At 36.7% G+C, this 17,600-nt stretch overlaps 1 protein-coding gene across 1 annotated transcript; it reads right to left on the bottom strand.

Annotated features, from left to right (window-relative positions):
• Nucleotides 1-673: 673 nt before the first annotated feature.
• LOC148302894 (protein phosphatase methylesterase 1) lies at nucleotides 674-17,548 on the bottom strand. Its single transcript, XM_088270902.1, has 9 exons — nucleotides 17,201-17,548; nucleotides 16,458-16,656; nucleotides 15,769-15,878; nucleotides 15,199-15,353; nucleotides 13,411-13,501; nucleotides 12,221-12,286; nucleotides 10,057-10,245; nucleotides 7,539-7,696; nucleotides 674-6,769 (listed from the first exon to the last, which is right to left on the bottom strand). The coding sequence occupies exons 1-9, from the start codon at nucleotides 17,272-17,274 to the stop codon at nucleotides 6,612-6,614; spliced, it is 1,200 nt and encodes a 399-aa protein (XP_088127028.1). The 5' UTR covers nucleotides 17,275-17,548; the 3' UTR covers nucleotides 674-6,611.
• Nucleotides 17,549-17,600: the final 52 nt, after the last annotated feature.

The raw sequence follows: 17,600 nt of genomic DNA on the forward strand, positions 1-17,600 counted from the left end.
TATTATTATTATTATATGTATTCATTTATGTAAATACATAGTGAACACGCCTTTATATATTATGTGTCGGGTTGTGGTCCCGTGGTTAGTGTCGCGGACTCTTGAGTCAGAGTTTCTTGGTTAGAACCCACTCTACCACAATTTGATACCTATTTCTAATAATGAGCCGCTTAGGCTCACAGAAATATTATGAAATTGAAATATTTGTGTAAATCATAAAAAATAAATATTTCTATTTAAAAACTAAATTTTCATGAACATTGCAAAAAGCAGCTAGAATGTCAGTATGCAACCACATGAAGTCTGACGTTTGTGTTGTCAATTTGTTTGAATAAATGCAGTACAGCAAACCCCCCTATGGCGTTGAGACAGGTACCGCATCATTGGAGGGAACTTTATATGGGGTTTTAATGTTTTCAATTGAATTTTTACTTTTTAACCAGCGGAAAAGACCGAAATGAGTAACTTTTAATTGAAATACAATTTAAAAACATTAACCCCATGTAAGGTTCCCTTCGACAACGCTATAGGGGGGTTTACTGTACATCTTTGCCCAAATAATTAATAAAATCTTACCAAAAAACAACAGTGATAATTTATTATCGAGACATTTATTTTCCATGAATTATTCAGGAGTATTAAAATACATGTTCAATAAAGGGAATAATAAGTCTTTTTTCTTATTAAAGTAACTTTATTAGTATATAATAGTAAATATAATTTAGTATAGCATAAGTGATGAAAATGTGATAATTTTAATTACACTAATATTTTTAATTACATTAATTTAATTAAGGACCTCCATGTATATCTTTATAATACAGATAAATTAAACACATATTTTTACATTCAAATTGCGAGGATTGTATCATCGTAAAAAAAGTATACAATTAAAAAAAAAAGCAAGAAGAAATTAACCGTACATTGATTGACTGTTTTGTTTTTTTAATTCCTTAAATTTCTTGAATTTTTTCTGGGTTATTAAGCTGCGTAACATTGGGATGGTTTGCCAACGGTTGACTTTTCGGAATTTACACGAGGACAATTGCGGTGCCATTACACTAAGCACTAAACCATTCTTCATAAAAAGCTTCTTTACATCTCACCAATAGATGTCTCTAGTGAAGTTTTAGTGATTCATGAACAAGGTTTCTAAATTGGTTCATATATATAGAACTTCCAAGAATTTGAGTAGTGTGGTTGTCAATAATGGGTAGAATTGGTGAATGTTACACGTGTGTAAAGTGATCACTTAAACCAGCCTATGACGGTCGTAAGCCCCGTAAATGCCCAGACTTCCATATTCTTCTTCATCTTTGATGAGATGTCAAAAAATAATATAAACCATTCTAATGACAAAATCCATTTCGAAACAAGATTCTATGTTCGTACATAGCCAGTTCCACTATACATATATCTAAATATTTTTGACAGTTATGTTTGATATAGCCAGTATAGATATTTTCATAAAAAATTGTATTTATGGTTAACAAGTTCTTTTTTTAAATATCTACTTAAGTAGGGTGCCTATTCATATTTTAATATGCGGTGATAGGTGGTGACACATATCGCTCACTCCTTTCAACAACGTCAAATATCAAAAAAATAGATTTTTCAGGAGATCGTTTTTAAAGTTTAAAATATAATAAAATGTATTAAAGATAAATATCAAGCCACTTTTTGAACATTTTACTGTGCAACAGATTTTTTAGGTAAAACCTGAATGTTTTTTCTCCATTTGAAAAATATTTAGTATATTTAAAAAAATAATTAAACAATACCTTTTCCTCAAAATGCAAAAAATGGGCAAATATTAAGTTAAAAATATGCCGCTTTTGCTGGGATATAGTACATTTTCTGGGCATTCCGAAAACATGCACAACTGAAAATTGTCAATTTTTGAAATACGACTTTGTTGAAAGGAGTGAGCGAAATGTGCAACTGGCAATGAGACGTCCTTCTAAGTGGAATGTTTAAAACAGATCAATAGACAAGCAAATCAGGTGTTTGATTGGCGGAAACTATTTTTTTTAAAGTTCTAACTATCGGATTATTTAAATATCACCATCACAAAAATCTATTTATATGAGTCTAATATTATAGTTTATTGATTTACTTTTTTTTGGCAATGAAAGGTTACTTCTAAATGGAAATATCTCTAGCGAAATTACTATATCTTGTAATTAATTTTTTTAAATTTTGTTGTGACTTCAAACTGTGATTAATAAACCCTGTGGTACATTGATCGCAGTTTAAAGTCATAAAACAAGCTCTAGTTTGAAATGCCCAAAATCACCAGAACCATAAATCAGAAAAAAATAAAAAAGACCTACGATTAAGTATGTACAAATGTTAACAATATAGGGGAAATAATAAGGCTGATTGAAATTGAGAGTTCAAGATAAATTTTACAAAGATGTTAGTTTTCTAAATAAATTTAAAACTAGTACATATATATGCGGGCTTCCATGGTTGACAAAGATAAAACGACTTACGATAAATGTGATGTGGCTATGTATTCAAAATTTTACAACTTTTTGTTAATATAACAGTTTTGTTGAAAAACATAATAAAAGGACAAGAATCATAGTATACTTGGTGACTTGAAACAAAAGAGATTAAAGCAAGAAGCGTATTCTAGTGAAATAATCATTTATACCTCTTAGTCATTGAAGGGTAGATGGCCATCTTTTGTATTACGTTAGGTTATTTATGAAATGTCCGCCTCCGTGGTGTAATGGTCAGCGTGTTTAGCTACCGTGCTGGAGGTCCCGGGTTTGATTCCCAGGGGGGGAGGTGAAAATAAATATTAGTGATTTAACACTGTAATATTTATTTAATATTACCAAGGACTGGTTCCTGAAGCGCAAGAGTGATCACCTTGCCTTCATGTAAGTAATGATCAAGATAACACTGCGTCAATTTGATGCAGTGCCCTATGCACCATTAGGTGCGGATAAGGGTTATAAAAAAAATATTCAAAATTTTATGAAAAAATAAAGAGATTTGATCTACGAAGCCACAAGCAAATACTGTATAATTGATGCATTTGCGAGTCTTTAACTCCATTAGGTAAAAGTTAATGGGGAGGCGGTGTGTTTTTGTTTTATGGCATTTTAAATGGAATGACGTACAAGGCACATGACACAAGAATCAAAACACAGGAAAAGCTTGTTGGGTTAAAATTGAAGGGACCAAAATTAGAAATAAATAGGATACGTCTCCGATAGCGCACGACAGGGATGTTCAAGCCATCGTACGAACCGATATCCGGGAGACCAAACAGGACAATTGAAGAATAAAAGGGAATTAATTACGCTATGATTAAATTCAAAGTATCTTTGTCCAAATTAGTTTTCACTGTACACAATACGTATCTTACAAATAAAGTCATGAAAATAAATCAGTCATAGTTAATCAATTAGCTGAATAAAGTAATTTTTTTACTGGTGGAATCAAGTATGCTAGTATTTTAAATATTTACTTATTATAGTGCATATTTGCGTACGCAACACAATACAGATAGTCTTCGCTTAGTGACCACTCTGTAAATTACAGCTCACACTAGTGGCTATTATTTTATGCTTATCAACATTAAAATATTCGTTTAAAAACCAATGCTTTTTACAATCGAGTTGGCAGAGAAAATTAGGACAAGAAGTGAGGACTGCCGGCGCGTTGAGTTATAAATATATGTATACTTAATTACACATACAATATTCTATCGTAATAATATTTTATATGTGGCTTTATCGTTGTATAACTTACCCCGCCAAAGAAAGGTATTTGAAATCCCCCAAAAACAACGTTCATTCGATAACTCGATAATCATTCGAGCAATTGGATCCATATTTTAAAAAATATTTACAATAATACTTGGGAATACTTCGACATTTTCAGATTTCAAATATTCAAATCGTGGGATCTACAATGCATTGTTTTTCTAAATATTTCGCTGCTAGATAGGAACATTTGCATTATGTAATTTATTTCACTCTAAAAAGTGTTAAGATAATTTCATTTATTGATTCGGCAGTCACTTCATGGTAATATCTTTCCATTATTGAATAAAATTTTACTTATTATTTTTTGACATCTCATCAAAGATGAAGAAGAATATGGAAGTCTAGGCGTTTACGGGGCTGACGACCATCATAGGCTGGTCATAGGTTTATGTTTTCATCTCACCAATAGATGTCTCTAGTGAAGTTCTAGTGATTAAAGAACAATGTTTCAAAATTGGTTCATATATATAGAACTTCCAAGAATTTTAAGTTAAAAGTATTGTGGTTGTGAATAATGGGTAGAATTGGTGAATGTTACACGTATGTAAAGTGATCACTTAAACCAGCCTATGACGGTTGTCAGCCCCGTAAATGCCCAGACTTCTATATTCTTCTTCATCTTTGATGAGATATCAAAAAATAATATGAAAATAACTTCTGTAATTTGAGATAATCCAGATTTTGTGCAAGTATTTGGACACACTCAAAATGTTGTGAATAAATTTTACTTGGTACATACCACAATATTGGTATTTACCACGTACAATTTAAATTAAAAAAGTATTAAGATGGTTAGGGCATGTGGAGCGAATGAATGATGACCTAACGGCGAAATATATTTACGATGCAAATGCAGCTGGATGTAGAAGCCGAGGAAGAGTGCAGAAGACATGGCACCATGTGCATGTATGATATTGTACTGTACGGATGTGAAGGAACCATGTCTGAAAAGACAGGAGTTTGGCGATCTATCCTCTCTACTTACCTCTTCTAGAAGTGGCGTGATGGTTAGTAGGTTGGAAAATTAGTAGGTGACACTTGTTTTTTGTGAATTTGAGCGGACCCCAATTTGAAAAAAAAATTAAATTTCCAATTCTTTTACTTCTAACCCTTGTTCACACCCAGTGATACATAGGGCACAGTATTGGCAAAAGTCGACCGACAATCTCATAATGTCTAGGTGATTAGTCCTACGATTCAGGTACCAGTCCACGATTATATCGAATAAATTTTTTAAAATACATAACTAACTATAATAAAAAACTATTTATTTTGACCCACCCTATGAATCAGTCCGGGGACCTCACGCATAATCACTACAATAAAGAGATGGATATTTTGAAAGGGGAAATTTGAAATGACTTATTTTGACATTTTCAAATTTCAAATGATCATTATTTGAAATAACGAGCCCTCACTGTATCTGCTATAAATTTGCAGTTATTTATATTTGATAGCAAAACACGGCACGATCAGGTATGCCAAATACTTGAAAGTGGTCAGGTTAGGAGTCGTAACAATCGGCGGGTATGTATGAGGAGATGCATGAACGTGGAAGAGGCGAAGAATGTTTGCAAGGACAGAGTGGTGTGGCGCTCTATTCTCTCTGCCTACCCCTGCGGGGAAGCGGCGTGATGGTTAGTTAGTTAGTTTTTTAGTATATTTGATAGCTAATACATAGCAACAGAATGGTGTTCAAATATTGACAAAAATATATTGTTTTATAGTGGGATTATCGATAAAATTAAGAAAGGTGTGTTGAGATGGTTTGGACATGTGGAACGAATGAGTGAGGAAAGAATGGTAAAACAAATTTATGAGGCGAATGTTAGTGGGAAAAGAAGCAGAGGAAGACCGAGAAAAACATGGCACGATCAGATATGCCAAATACTTGAAAGTGGTCAGGTTAGGAGTCGTAACAATCGGCGGGTATGTATGAGGAGATGCATGAACGTGGAAGAGGCGAAGAATGTTTGCAAGGACAGAGTGGTGTGGAGCTCTATTCTCTCCGCCTACCCCTGCGGAGAAGCGGCGCGATGGTTAGTTAGTTAGTTAATTTCCTTTTTTTTGTATGACAAAAGATACAAACGGGAATTTTCATTATCTGGACCGAAATCATAAACACTGTACCAATGTCAAAAAGTCTATAGAAGTTTTGTTTGTATGAAGTATACAAAAATGAAATGCAAACATCAATTGAGAAAAATATTAAATCGCGTGATGTAAAATCTATGTATAAATGAATTTTTCAATTCCTTACTTTTACATTTTAGTTTAACAGTTATTGGAAAATGTTATGAATGAGGTTTAATTGACAAGATATTGAGTGTCCATAATTACACCTCCAATCATCTTAATCCACATTTAGTTTGAAATAAATACCCTACTATATTCCATTCGTCAGGAATTACACTCGACTCTGGCCAATATCTGAGCACGATGGATTCTTCAGTTCTTTGGACACGTTGCGCGTGGCAATAAGGATAGCCTAAAACGACTGGTTGTGATCGGTAGCCTTGAGAAGAGAGGTAGAAGGAGATCTCCGCACGATAGATCGATCAAGTAAAGGCAGCAGCAGGCACCTCGGTGGTTGGAGCGCTACGTGCAGCGCAGTCAAGGGATAACTGGAGAAGAGTCATCGCTTCAACAAGGGTCAGAACTCTCAGTAATGAGGACTAAGACGGAGAAGAAGAAGGAGAAATATCGTACAGATGAATCCAAACATGGATAACAATTGGTCGACTTGTCGGAGTTTGTTTTGATACAGATTAAAGTTTAGTTGGGAATTTGTACTATAATGATGAAGGGGCGATGGGGAGGTTGAGTTCAGCAAGCGGGCATCACGCGGAAGCTAGCGTCGAGCGAGGACGGCTCGGTGAAGTGGTGCCGCAGCATGAAGGAGGACACCACCTGGGCCACTTCCTCGGGGCAGTCTTCGTGGACGGCGTGCCCGCAGCGCGTCAGCACCTGCATCTGGAACTTTCCTGAAACATCCAACATTATAAGACACACTTTAACCTTTTGGCCGCGTTAACTTTGTTCCTGAGAGACGCCCGTGTGCGGCGGTATTTCGCCTTTTTTTTAATGATTATTTTTATCATGTATTTAGTTAAGAAACTATTTATTTTCCTAAACAAAAACGTTCAATGGGATTCATTGTGCCTTTTTGGTACTCTATAATACACTTGTGTCACATTATTCTTGAAATATATCGTAATAAAAACAAATAAGATTGTAACATAAATAAATCAAAGCACGCATTGTGTGTCACTATTACCCACTGGCGATGCGTAGCGTCGAGAGTGAGACAGATATAGGGCATGATTATGGCGCGGACTAATTATCGACCTCAAGAAAAATCAGGGTTCTGTTCTTTTATTTATCCTTGTGATGTTATAAATTATTAGTCAGATATTTCAACAGATGTCATAAGGCCAAGGATTGACGTATTATTTTATCCAAAGTTCCACACCATGAAAAAATCCCTCCAAGTTGAACTGAGGTTCGAAACTTGGAGCAAAGTTAAAACATTGATTTGCATTTTCGTGGATAATAGATATTTCAAGATCAGTTTTAAGTTGAGATGCGGAGAAGCTGCATTAAGATAAGATGGTTACTTTTTTTAAGGATATAGAATTCTGAATATTTACAGGGTAAACGATTAAATCACGAGAGATTGCCGTATTTTTGTGGTTAGGCTTTGAGAAATGTACTAATAAGGGGGTGAAGCTCAGAGTTGTCGGGTGCAGTCACCTTGCATCTGGCCCACGGTGAGTTCCCTGTCCAGCCCGCTGATGCTGGCGAGGAGCAGCATCTTGGGCGGCTCGCAGGCCAGGAAGGCGGCGGACAGCCCGCGGAACCAGCCCGACCAGTGGCACTCCGTGCGAGACAGGTCGATCCGCCAGGCGTAGCTGGAAAATGCAAACATAATCAGGAAATCCTCTTTCTTTAACCGGTTCCCTGGCTTCAGCGCGTTTACCGAGCGAGTTTCTCCGGGGTATGCTTGGCTGTAATAGTTTAGAGCAGTGGTTCTCAGCCTTTTCAAAGTTAGGGAGCACTTTTGATCATAAGGAAAATTCACGGTATACCAAAAAAAAAAGTTTTTTTTTTTAAAAGAAACTTTTGATAAAAATAAAAATGATAATTTTTTTAAAATCCATTAAAAATTACATTAATAAAAAAAAAACGTAAAAACATAAATACTCCAATGAAACTTTGCAGCGAAAATTTTTTTGATGTGACAAATTATTATTTATGTTTTACAAATTTCAGCGATATGTATTAGGTTTAATATTTGATTTAGCTAATAATAATAATAATAATAAATTTGGATAACTTATAAAGCGTCATTTTCGTCAAATACTACCTCAAGGGCGCTTCATAGTAAATGAATTGGGGAAAATATTATGGTGGAAATGATTTAGCAAACAAATGTGTTTTTAGTTTTTTCTAAAGATCATCTCACTCTCACTATTTCTAATCATTGGTGGAAGACCATTCCACGCCATCGGCCCAGCAATAGCAAAGGCACGCTCGCCAAATTTAGTACGCTGGTTGCGAGCTGGTAAGATCACTTATCCAGATCAGATTTCTTTATCCAAATTGCTAAGCCAAGGTTCACAAATCTTTCAATGAACCTACCATTAATGGAGCACCGTCTGTATACATTGGGACACATAACTCCCATGATATTTTCAAGTGTTCTAAGTATGATTATATAGAATCAAAGATATCTTGACCACTGTTGTGAGGTGAGCGCACGCAACTTCACTATGCAAGGGTGCTGCCATCTAGCCATCATATTTGCAACTCAAATCGCACAGTAAATGAGCCAACATTCAATTTCGGTTTTCATAATTTCACGGAGCACTTGCAACAAGCGGAGTACCGGTTAAGAATCACTGGGTTAGAGACTAGAAGGAATGTGTATTTGATTAGACATTTTTACCCATTGTTGCGCGGTATGATCGATAATGTACTGATAGTTACCTAAGACAGCATCGGCGTAGATTGTAATAGGACGCGTGCTACGTGCGCAAAGACACTTGTGATAGCACTTGTTGACGACCAATTTTTTTGTCAGGAGGCAGGTTGGACTGAAGCGAGTATCAAATTAAGAAAACGGTATCGACTATTTATATATATGTTTATTTAAAACAAACAATACGGCAGTCAATACTCATGTGTTTCCAAACATCTCTGTTTTAAATTTCAATTTATTCAACAAAAAAATAATATATACATAACAAACAATATTCAAGGCGTATATATTAAAAGTAAGCAAGAAGACTTAAAGGTGTAGAAGAATCCCGCTTCGGAAAACTCCTTCGGACACATGGAACAGATCAACAGATATGCAATGTGATATTGTTCAACATAGCGGTAGCTCTTCCTACAGGCATAACCATCGGCAGATTGGTCCTGTGTATAGGAATGTGAAACAATCTATGTCGACGCTGTCTTAGGTAACTATCGGGAACATTAAAAAAAAAAAAAAAAAAACCCTTACCGCACCCCAATGGTGCATAGGGCACTGCTTCATATAAACGCAGTGTTATCTCGATCGTTTACACATGAAGGAAGGGTGATCAGCCCTCCGCTTCAGGTACCAGTCCAAGGTAATATTGAATAAATATTACAGTGAAAAAAATCACTTATATTTATTTGACCTCCCTGGGAATCGAACCCGGGACCTCCAGAATGGTAGCCGAGCATGCTGACCATTACACTACGGAGGCGGAGGCGGGAACATACAGACCAATGTTCCGGATAATTTCAGGATTATCGATCATACCGCGCAACAATGGATAAAAATGCGTAATCAAATACACATTCCTTCTAGTCTCTAAACTATTGTAGCCGAGCATACCCTGGAGAAACTGGGTCGGGTAGAGCCAAGGATAAATGTTAAGTTATGTTACACCCGACTCTCATGAAATACCAAATTAGACTATTTTAAAAACCCTCTTGCTTTAGGATAAGGAATCATAAAATGTTGTACCGATTTATGGCCATGGGAACGCATTTCGCACCAAAGCCGGACAACACATGACCAGTCCCTCGACTTTCTAGGTAGGATTGTACAAAAGGGCGAATGGTAAATGGCTGGGCCATTACAAGATTGGCCGATGGTTATGCCTGTAGGAAGAGTTACCGCTATGCCGAACGATATCACGCCAGATATTGATCATAAGGACGCTGTAAATACCCAGATTTTTGTACTCTTCTTCATCTATGTTCAAATGTCAAAATGTACCAAATTCTTCCTTACTTCTTTCCTTGATCCTTGACTTGGTGCGGCGTGGGGTGCTTGAAGGTGTCGTCCACCATGTCCTCTTCTTCGCTGATGGAGTCTGTCAGCACCACGCCGGCGAGCCGCTTGGCGGGGGGGCCCAAGGAATGCGGATCGTCCGAATCATAATTCTCCAGCTCCGAAGACGCTAACGCCCCAGTTTTGACACTGAAAATAAATAAAGACTTCTAAATTACTAATCAACACCTTTACACCTAAGAATTCAGTGAAACCCGGATTTTACATCCCCGGATTTAACATTATCCCGTCAATTGCGTGTAATTATTTCAGTCCCGATATATTTTTGTCCGCCTCCGTGGTGTAATGGTTAGCGCGTTTAGCTACCATGCTGGAGGTCCCGGGTTCGATTCCTAGGGTGGTGATAGTAAATATTAGTGATTTTTCCCCACTACTATTTATTTAATATTACCCTGGACTGGTTCAGAAGCGCAAGAGTGATCACCTTGCCTTCATGTAAGTAATGATCAAGAAAACACTGCGTCAATTCGATGCAGTGTCCTATGCACCATTGGGTGCGGATAAGGGTTATAAGTAAGTAAGTAAGTAAAACATTATACATAATAATGTGCCATCACTGAGTTTTCTATCCCAGCACATTTTACAGTAATCACTTATAAAACTATATGAAAGAAAATTGTTAATGACATGCGTTCTAATACAACATGGCCGAATGATGCGATTTAAATCTATTCAGCGATCTATGCCCTTCCATTATGAATTTATGAATAACTCATTTATACTTAGCTTCTTTCTTTAAGTGACATTATAAATAATGGAAGCAGGTTGTACAACTTTATTGGATAATAATCAAAGTTTTTTTCACCAAAATAGATACATACGTGTTAAATTTTGTTTTATGTGTTTTTAAATGGTTTGCGAATTTTTGAAATAATGATGCCAGGTTGCAATTTAGAGAGTATCGGGTGGTCCGCCGTATGCATTTTCGAAAACATTCATGTGAGAGTACTAGGGATTAAAAAAATCATACCATAAAGTGAAAAAGTTAACATTTTTACAATTATATTAAGCAGATATTTAAAACATAATTAAATTAAAATACTTGAAAGCGGCCGGGTCAGGAGTCGTAATAATCATCGTGTACGTTTCGTATGCCTCCGTAGTGTAATGGTCAGCACGCTCGGCTACCGTTCTGCAGGTCCCGGGTTCGATTCCCAAGGGGGGCAAAATAAATATAAACGATTTTTTCACTGTTATATATATTCAATATTACCCTGGACTGGTACCTGAAGCGGAGGGCTGATCACCTTTCCTTCATGCGTAAACAATCAAGATAACACAGCGTTTATACGACGCAGTGCCCTATGCACCATTGGGGTGCGGATAAGGGTTTTATTATTTATTATATTATTATTATGTATGAGGAGATGCATGAATGAAGAAGAGGCAAAGATTGTGAAGTGGTGTAGCGTTCGATTCTCTCTGCCTATGCGAAGCGGCGTGATGGTCAGTCAGTTAAATGGATATTTAAAATTCTAATTACTAAAGTGTGACTACGGAGTTGCACCCTTGACGACATAAAATTGGCGTGGATTGAATAAAGGCTAGTAAAATTAGCTGCGTAAAAAGCGGGAAAATTTTTAGTGTAAATATTTTATACATAGGTTTTTATTTGCTATAACTGATTTCAGTGCACCATTCACTTTGTTCCCAGCATTCACTCTCCTTTCTATGTCTTTATCAATCTTTCCATCCCTAGAAAACATACTACCCAGATACACGAAATCATCTACCTGTTCCAAAATCTCTCCGTTTACCAATATTTCACATTCAGATCTGCATTCTTCTCTTTCAAAAACCATAATCTCGGATTTGCTAACATTCATCTATAAGTCACTTTCCTTGCACACATTATACACTTTTGTCACCAGAAGAAGACCGAGAAAAACATGGCACGATCAGGTATGCCAAATACTTGAAAGTGGTCAGGTTAGGAGTCGTAACAATCGGCGGGTATGTATGAGGAGATGCATGAACGTGGAAGAGGCAAAGAATGTTTACAAGGACAGAGTGGTGTCTCTGCCTGCCCCTGCGGTAAGCGGCGTGATGGTTAGTTTAGTTTAGTTTGGTGTAAATATTAGATAGATTTAAAGGATGCGCTTACTTGACAATTTGTCCTGGCATGGAGACTTTGGCCGATTCCATGTTTCTTGTCTGTCCGCTGCGAACACTATAAAATAAAGTCTACCATAGATTAGGGCACAAAACTTACGGCACTAAAGGATAATTAAAAAAATATAAACATATTATTATTGCAATTCTGATGAAGTTAAAAAGAGTTAAGAAAATAGTAAATAGTAGAAAATAGCAGTAAAAAATAGTAGTGTCCGCCTCCGTACGTAGTGGTCAGCACGCTCGGCTACCGTTCTGGAGGTCCCGGGTTCGATTCCCGAGGGGGGTAAAATAAATATAAGTGATTTTTTCACTGTAATATTTATTCAATATTACCATGGATTGGTGAACCATACCTGAAGCGGAGGGCTGATCACCTTTCCTTCATGTGTAAAAATGATCAAGATAACACTGCGTTTATATGACACAGTGCCCTATGCACCATTCGGGTGCGGATAAGGGTTTTATTATTTATTTTATTAAGAAAATAGTAACTAATATTTATTCAATATTACCCTGGACTGGTACCTGAAGCCCTCCACCTTTCCTTCAAATGTTAACGATCAAGATAAAACTGCGTTTTTATGATGCAGTGCCCTATGTACCATCGGGTGCAGATGGTGCATAGGGCACTGCATCACAGACGGGTTCAAAGAAGAAGAACAAGTATAGATAAAAATTATTTTAAAATGACAAGAAACATAATTAAAACTGTCTTTCTAACATCTTTATTATGTAATCCTTACCGAATAAAACTAAATTCAATTACGCATTCATAAAAAAAGTTATAATGTATTATTGACATATTTCTTCACAAATGCAAATGACAGCTGCTGTGGCGCAGTAGGGTAGAAGCTCGACTGTGAAACTGTCATCGCGGGCTCGGTTCCCGCCAATCGCAAAATGAATTCGAGAAATGTTTATTTTCAATTCATCTGTGTGCTTGTGATGTACTTTTCACATCTATATTCCATTTATTTGAAATATAATCCTACCTGCAGACAAGCCTCTAAAATAGTGACATTGAAGGCAAAAATAACATGCATTCAGAAAAAATTTATTTATTGTTGACATTCCTTTGGCTTGTTTTAATGCACATATCCATATCTATGCTCAGTATGTATGTACGTATATTTAAAGACAATAGATAATGATGTACTGTAAGAATAATCATGTACATACCACCATTCTATTGCGTGCTCTATGCTCTTAAAGTGAGCTGGTCTTCCTCTCAGAAAGCTCTGCATACTCGACAGAGAATCCATTGCAGTACCTAAGTAAACAAAAGGAAACACATACATACATAGTAACACTTAGATTTCCTATCGGTTTTGAAAACATAGAAATGATATACATACTACCATAACAAAGGTAAAAAAACTCCAGAGACACGCCACTATGTCGGGTCGTGGAAAGGGCGACAAACTAAGGATAAAAGCCTCGTATGAATCGTGCGATGGGTGTACAAGGTTTATAGATCATTGAGTGGATTTTTGTTTTTTCTAACTTAAAAAAAAAGATGTTTTATTTTAATCTGCGTTGGGAACAGTAGGGATAATCTAGTGTGGACTAATCAGGAACTTCTCAGCATTTACTCATTGCTGGAAGGAAACCACATAAAAATCCTAAGCAGAAGTCGGACTATTGACTGTCGTCAATAGAGCTTCGTTCCACTAGAAGAGGGTTTGGCATTTTATGTCCTAGCTTGATTTATGGTTCCAATGTCCTTAACTATTTTCATCCTGTATGATACCACCTCTCGAGACAGTTCTTTATGAACTATTATGAACCCGACGTCGGACGTGTACGCTCAATGAGCTGCTCTCCGGCGTTACCATTGCTCAGGGAAACGTCCTGCCCAATATCTTGGCCATGCTTCAGCCTGAGAAGGTGCAATAATACGTCTCCTCTTTCCTCCCCCCAGAGTCAGTCTTCTCGACACTCCGAGACCGATAGACAAGGTTTTTTTCAAATATTTTTTATCTATCATTATCAATGGGTCTCTTATGGTAGAGAAAGTCCAAAAGAAGTTTCTGAGGTATCTCTCTACATGAGAGAGTACGGCTATTATCCTTGGCTCTACCCGACCGAGTTTCTCCAGGGTATGCTTGGCTACAATAGTTTAGAGACTAGAAAGAATGTGTATTTGATTACGCATTTTTATTGATTGTTGCGCGGTATGATCGATAATCCTAAAATTATCCGGAACATTGGTCTGTATTTTCCCGATAGTTACCTAAGACAGCGTCGACATAGATTGTTTCACATTCTTATACACAGGACCAACCTACCGATGGTTATGCCTGTAGGAAGAGCTACCGCTACATTGAACAATATCTCATTGGATATTGATCTGTTCCATGTGTCTGAAGGAGTTTTCCGAAGCGGGATTCTTCTACACCTTTAGCAATAGTTCTTGCATATATTTTATTTTAATGTATACAATTTAAATTTTTAATAGTTTGTAGTGTATATATTAATTGAAATAAATAAATTAAAAATTAAATTGAAGTTTAATTGAATTGCATTGAATCAACGTTTGTGTAAGCGCCCTTGAGGTAGTATTTTACGAAAATAGCACTATATAAATTATCAAAAAGTTTTATTATTATACTATAAAATTTACTGCTTTTGTCTCAATCCTATGGATTAGTCTGCAGCAACAAATGACGCTTCCTTCGCCACTCCGGTCTATTCCGCAAAACCCTCTTCAGTTCCTCATACGTCGAACAGCCCATGTCCTCGTATATGTAAGTCGCAAAGATATTCACAGCGTGGGCGTCTACCGGCATTTGTTCCCTCAATAGTTCCCTCTATTATCAGGTGCAGGAAACCCTCCTGTCTCAACATTTGGCCTTCTTAATTAGATTATTTGTAGAACCTCGTCGTCGGAGATGTGGTCTCTCCAGGACATCTCTTCTTTCTCCTATAGGTCCACATCTCCACTATAAGATACAAAGTTGAATTTACCTTCAACGACATCTATGACTGCGAGCCCCAGGATGTTGAGGTACGTGTCGCTATGGGCTACTCGAACTGCAATAGCGCCCCCCATCGAGTGACCAATCAGGACAATGGGCGGCGGATTCTCTGGGTACAGATTATGCAGCACATTCGATATATCACTGTAAAAAAATACTTATTCAAACGTGCTCCATATGAGTAAAGGAGCAATACGATATCAACGATGGACCAAGAAAGAGTACAAACATACTACATAATTACATTACAATTAATACTTAATGTGGTTGATAATAGAAGCGGAGGAAGTCCGAGGAAAACCGATCGAGGAGGCATGATCAAAAAATTAAAATATTTGAAAGTGGTTAGGTCAGAAGTCGGAATAATCAGTGGGTACGTATGAGGTGACTCATGAATGTGGAAGAGGTGAATATTGTTTGCAAATATAGATTGGTTTGGTGTTCTATTCTCTCTTCCTACCCCGGCAGAGAGTTTTTTTTTTAAATAAGCATGTTTATCTAAGTATCCGATACATATAAAAAAATATATATATATTACATATACATACAAAAAACTCACACAGATAACGTATCCGCACTCAGATCGTCATTATTTTTAGTCTTTGTGTCGCCGTGCCCACGAAAATCAATGGCGACCACCTGGCAGTGGATCATATTTGTCACCTCTACCTGGAAAGCATACAAATGAAGAATGTGTTGTGTAATACCAACTATTTAAATATTATTTTTTTACATCTCATCAAAGATGAAGAAGAATATGGATTAATTAAAATGTAAATTACCAATACCAATAACCTTGTTTATTTTTGGATATATTACAAAAATTTTAAATGGAATTCTACCAACTGGCTGCAGTTACAATAAATAATGGTTTGATAATTGATTTAGTTTATTAATATCAGCTTCACAAATCTTTGAATCAAAGCTTCAAATCTTGGTCACAGCTGTCGTCAAGAAAAGGCGATTCAGTTGGCTCGGCCATGTACTCCGCATGCCTCCCGAGAGCCGCCATCAAACTTCCCTCTTTTGCAAGGCATCGGGCCTTGTTATGGCATTTTCAAACGAATTGGCATTCGTTTGAAAATGCCATAAAAAGGTGAAACAATTGTCACAAATCTTTAAAGCAAAGCTTCAAATCTTGGTCACAGCTGTCGTCAAGAAAAGGCGATTCAGTAGGCTTAGTGATGTACTCAAAAACCATTATTTAATTAATTTTACCAAACAAAAAGCAGGGTTAGCAGCACTTACGGCAAACTGTGACCAGGAGAGGGCGGAGTATCCTCCCCCGTGCAGGACGACCAGCCGGGGACGCTCCGGGATGTCGGGAGGGGCCGTGAGGTACACCCGGAAGGTCTCATCTCCCACCGGAATATCGCGGATCTCGTAGAAGTACTGCTTCCACGAAACGGGGGAGTAATCCTTCTTTCTCGATGCAGACTGGGAATTCCTACCAATTTATTATATATGTTCTAAAAGAAATTACAGGTACTGTCTCCATATACAGGAGAACCTCTCATAACGAGTAATTCGCACAGCGAGCAAAAAAAAAGGGGGCGAAATTCGGTGCCTTAACAAGCGACATTTTGCATAAGTTACAGAGTACACAGTTACAGAGAAAGTCTTTTTCACGAGTCCCTTTTTCACGAGATTTAATTGTGAGCCGGGACTTTCGTGCCAGTCAAAACCAAAAAATGTTTCGCTTAATGAGTAAGATTCTGGAACGAATTATGTTCGTTATGAGAGGTTCCACAGTACATTTAATTTATTTATATGTTGAATTTTACAAGGTTCATTTTGTAGAATTTCTTCATGGCTGTCGTTGTAATTCAGTACAAAATAATACATTAACATTTTTTCTAATTTGTAGAAATATTTGTATCAATACTTATTTATTAAAAATAAAATAAAATAATTTATTAATCAAACGTCAAAGCAAATGCAAGTCCAGAGTTTTCAACCTTTCTCAATAAAAACATAAAATGTATACATACTTCAGAGTCGCGAGAGATTTGGGTGGCCGAGGAGGTAATTTTGACTTGATCATCGTTCTTTGAAGCGCAGACATCGTTGACCGATGTGGTAGTTACCAAAAATAATACACTTTTTATTGTAAAAATACAACTATATTTTTCAGTTGTCAAATGAGTATTTTATGCAGTTTTCCTTATTAATAACCATGTTAATTTTGAATTTACCCGTAATTTATTTTTTTAAACATAATTTTAGTTTGTTTTAGAGTATCCGCGGGATATGACCGCTAATTTCCTTCAGATATGCACCAAAAACTGAAAGAAATGGAAACGTCAAACTCCGGCTCTATTGCATAGATGTTGTATGGGAAAGCAAAGATGGCGACATAATGATGAATTTGGTGTTCTATAAATTTGCAGT

Source organism: Brachycentrus maculatus, unplaced genomic scaffold (genome assembly GCF_059751285.1).
Source record: "Brachycentrus maculatus isolate JH-2025_06_01 unplaced genomic scaffold, ASM5975128v1 h1tg000400l, whole genome shotgun sequence".
Lineage (NCBI taxonomy): Eukaryota > Metazoa > Arthropoda > Insecta > Trichoptera > Brachycentridae > Brachycentrus > Brachycentrus maculatus.

Bases quoted from the DNA above. Each gene is read 5' to 3' on its own strand.
- LOC148302894 (XM_088270902.1), bottom strand. From the start codon at position 17,274: ATGTCTGCGCTTCAAAGAACGATGATCAAGTCAAAATTACCTCCTCGG. The intron at 15,354-15,768 runs GTGAGTTTTTTG...ATTTTTTTACAG, and splicing joins AGTGCGGATACGTTATCTGT to TGATATATCGAATGTGCTGC. The intron at 12,287-13,410 runs GTATGTACATGA...TTTATTTTATAG, and splicing joins GAGCACGCAATAGAATGGTG to TGTTCGCAGCGGACAGACAA.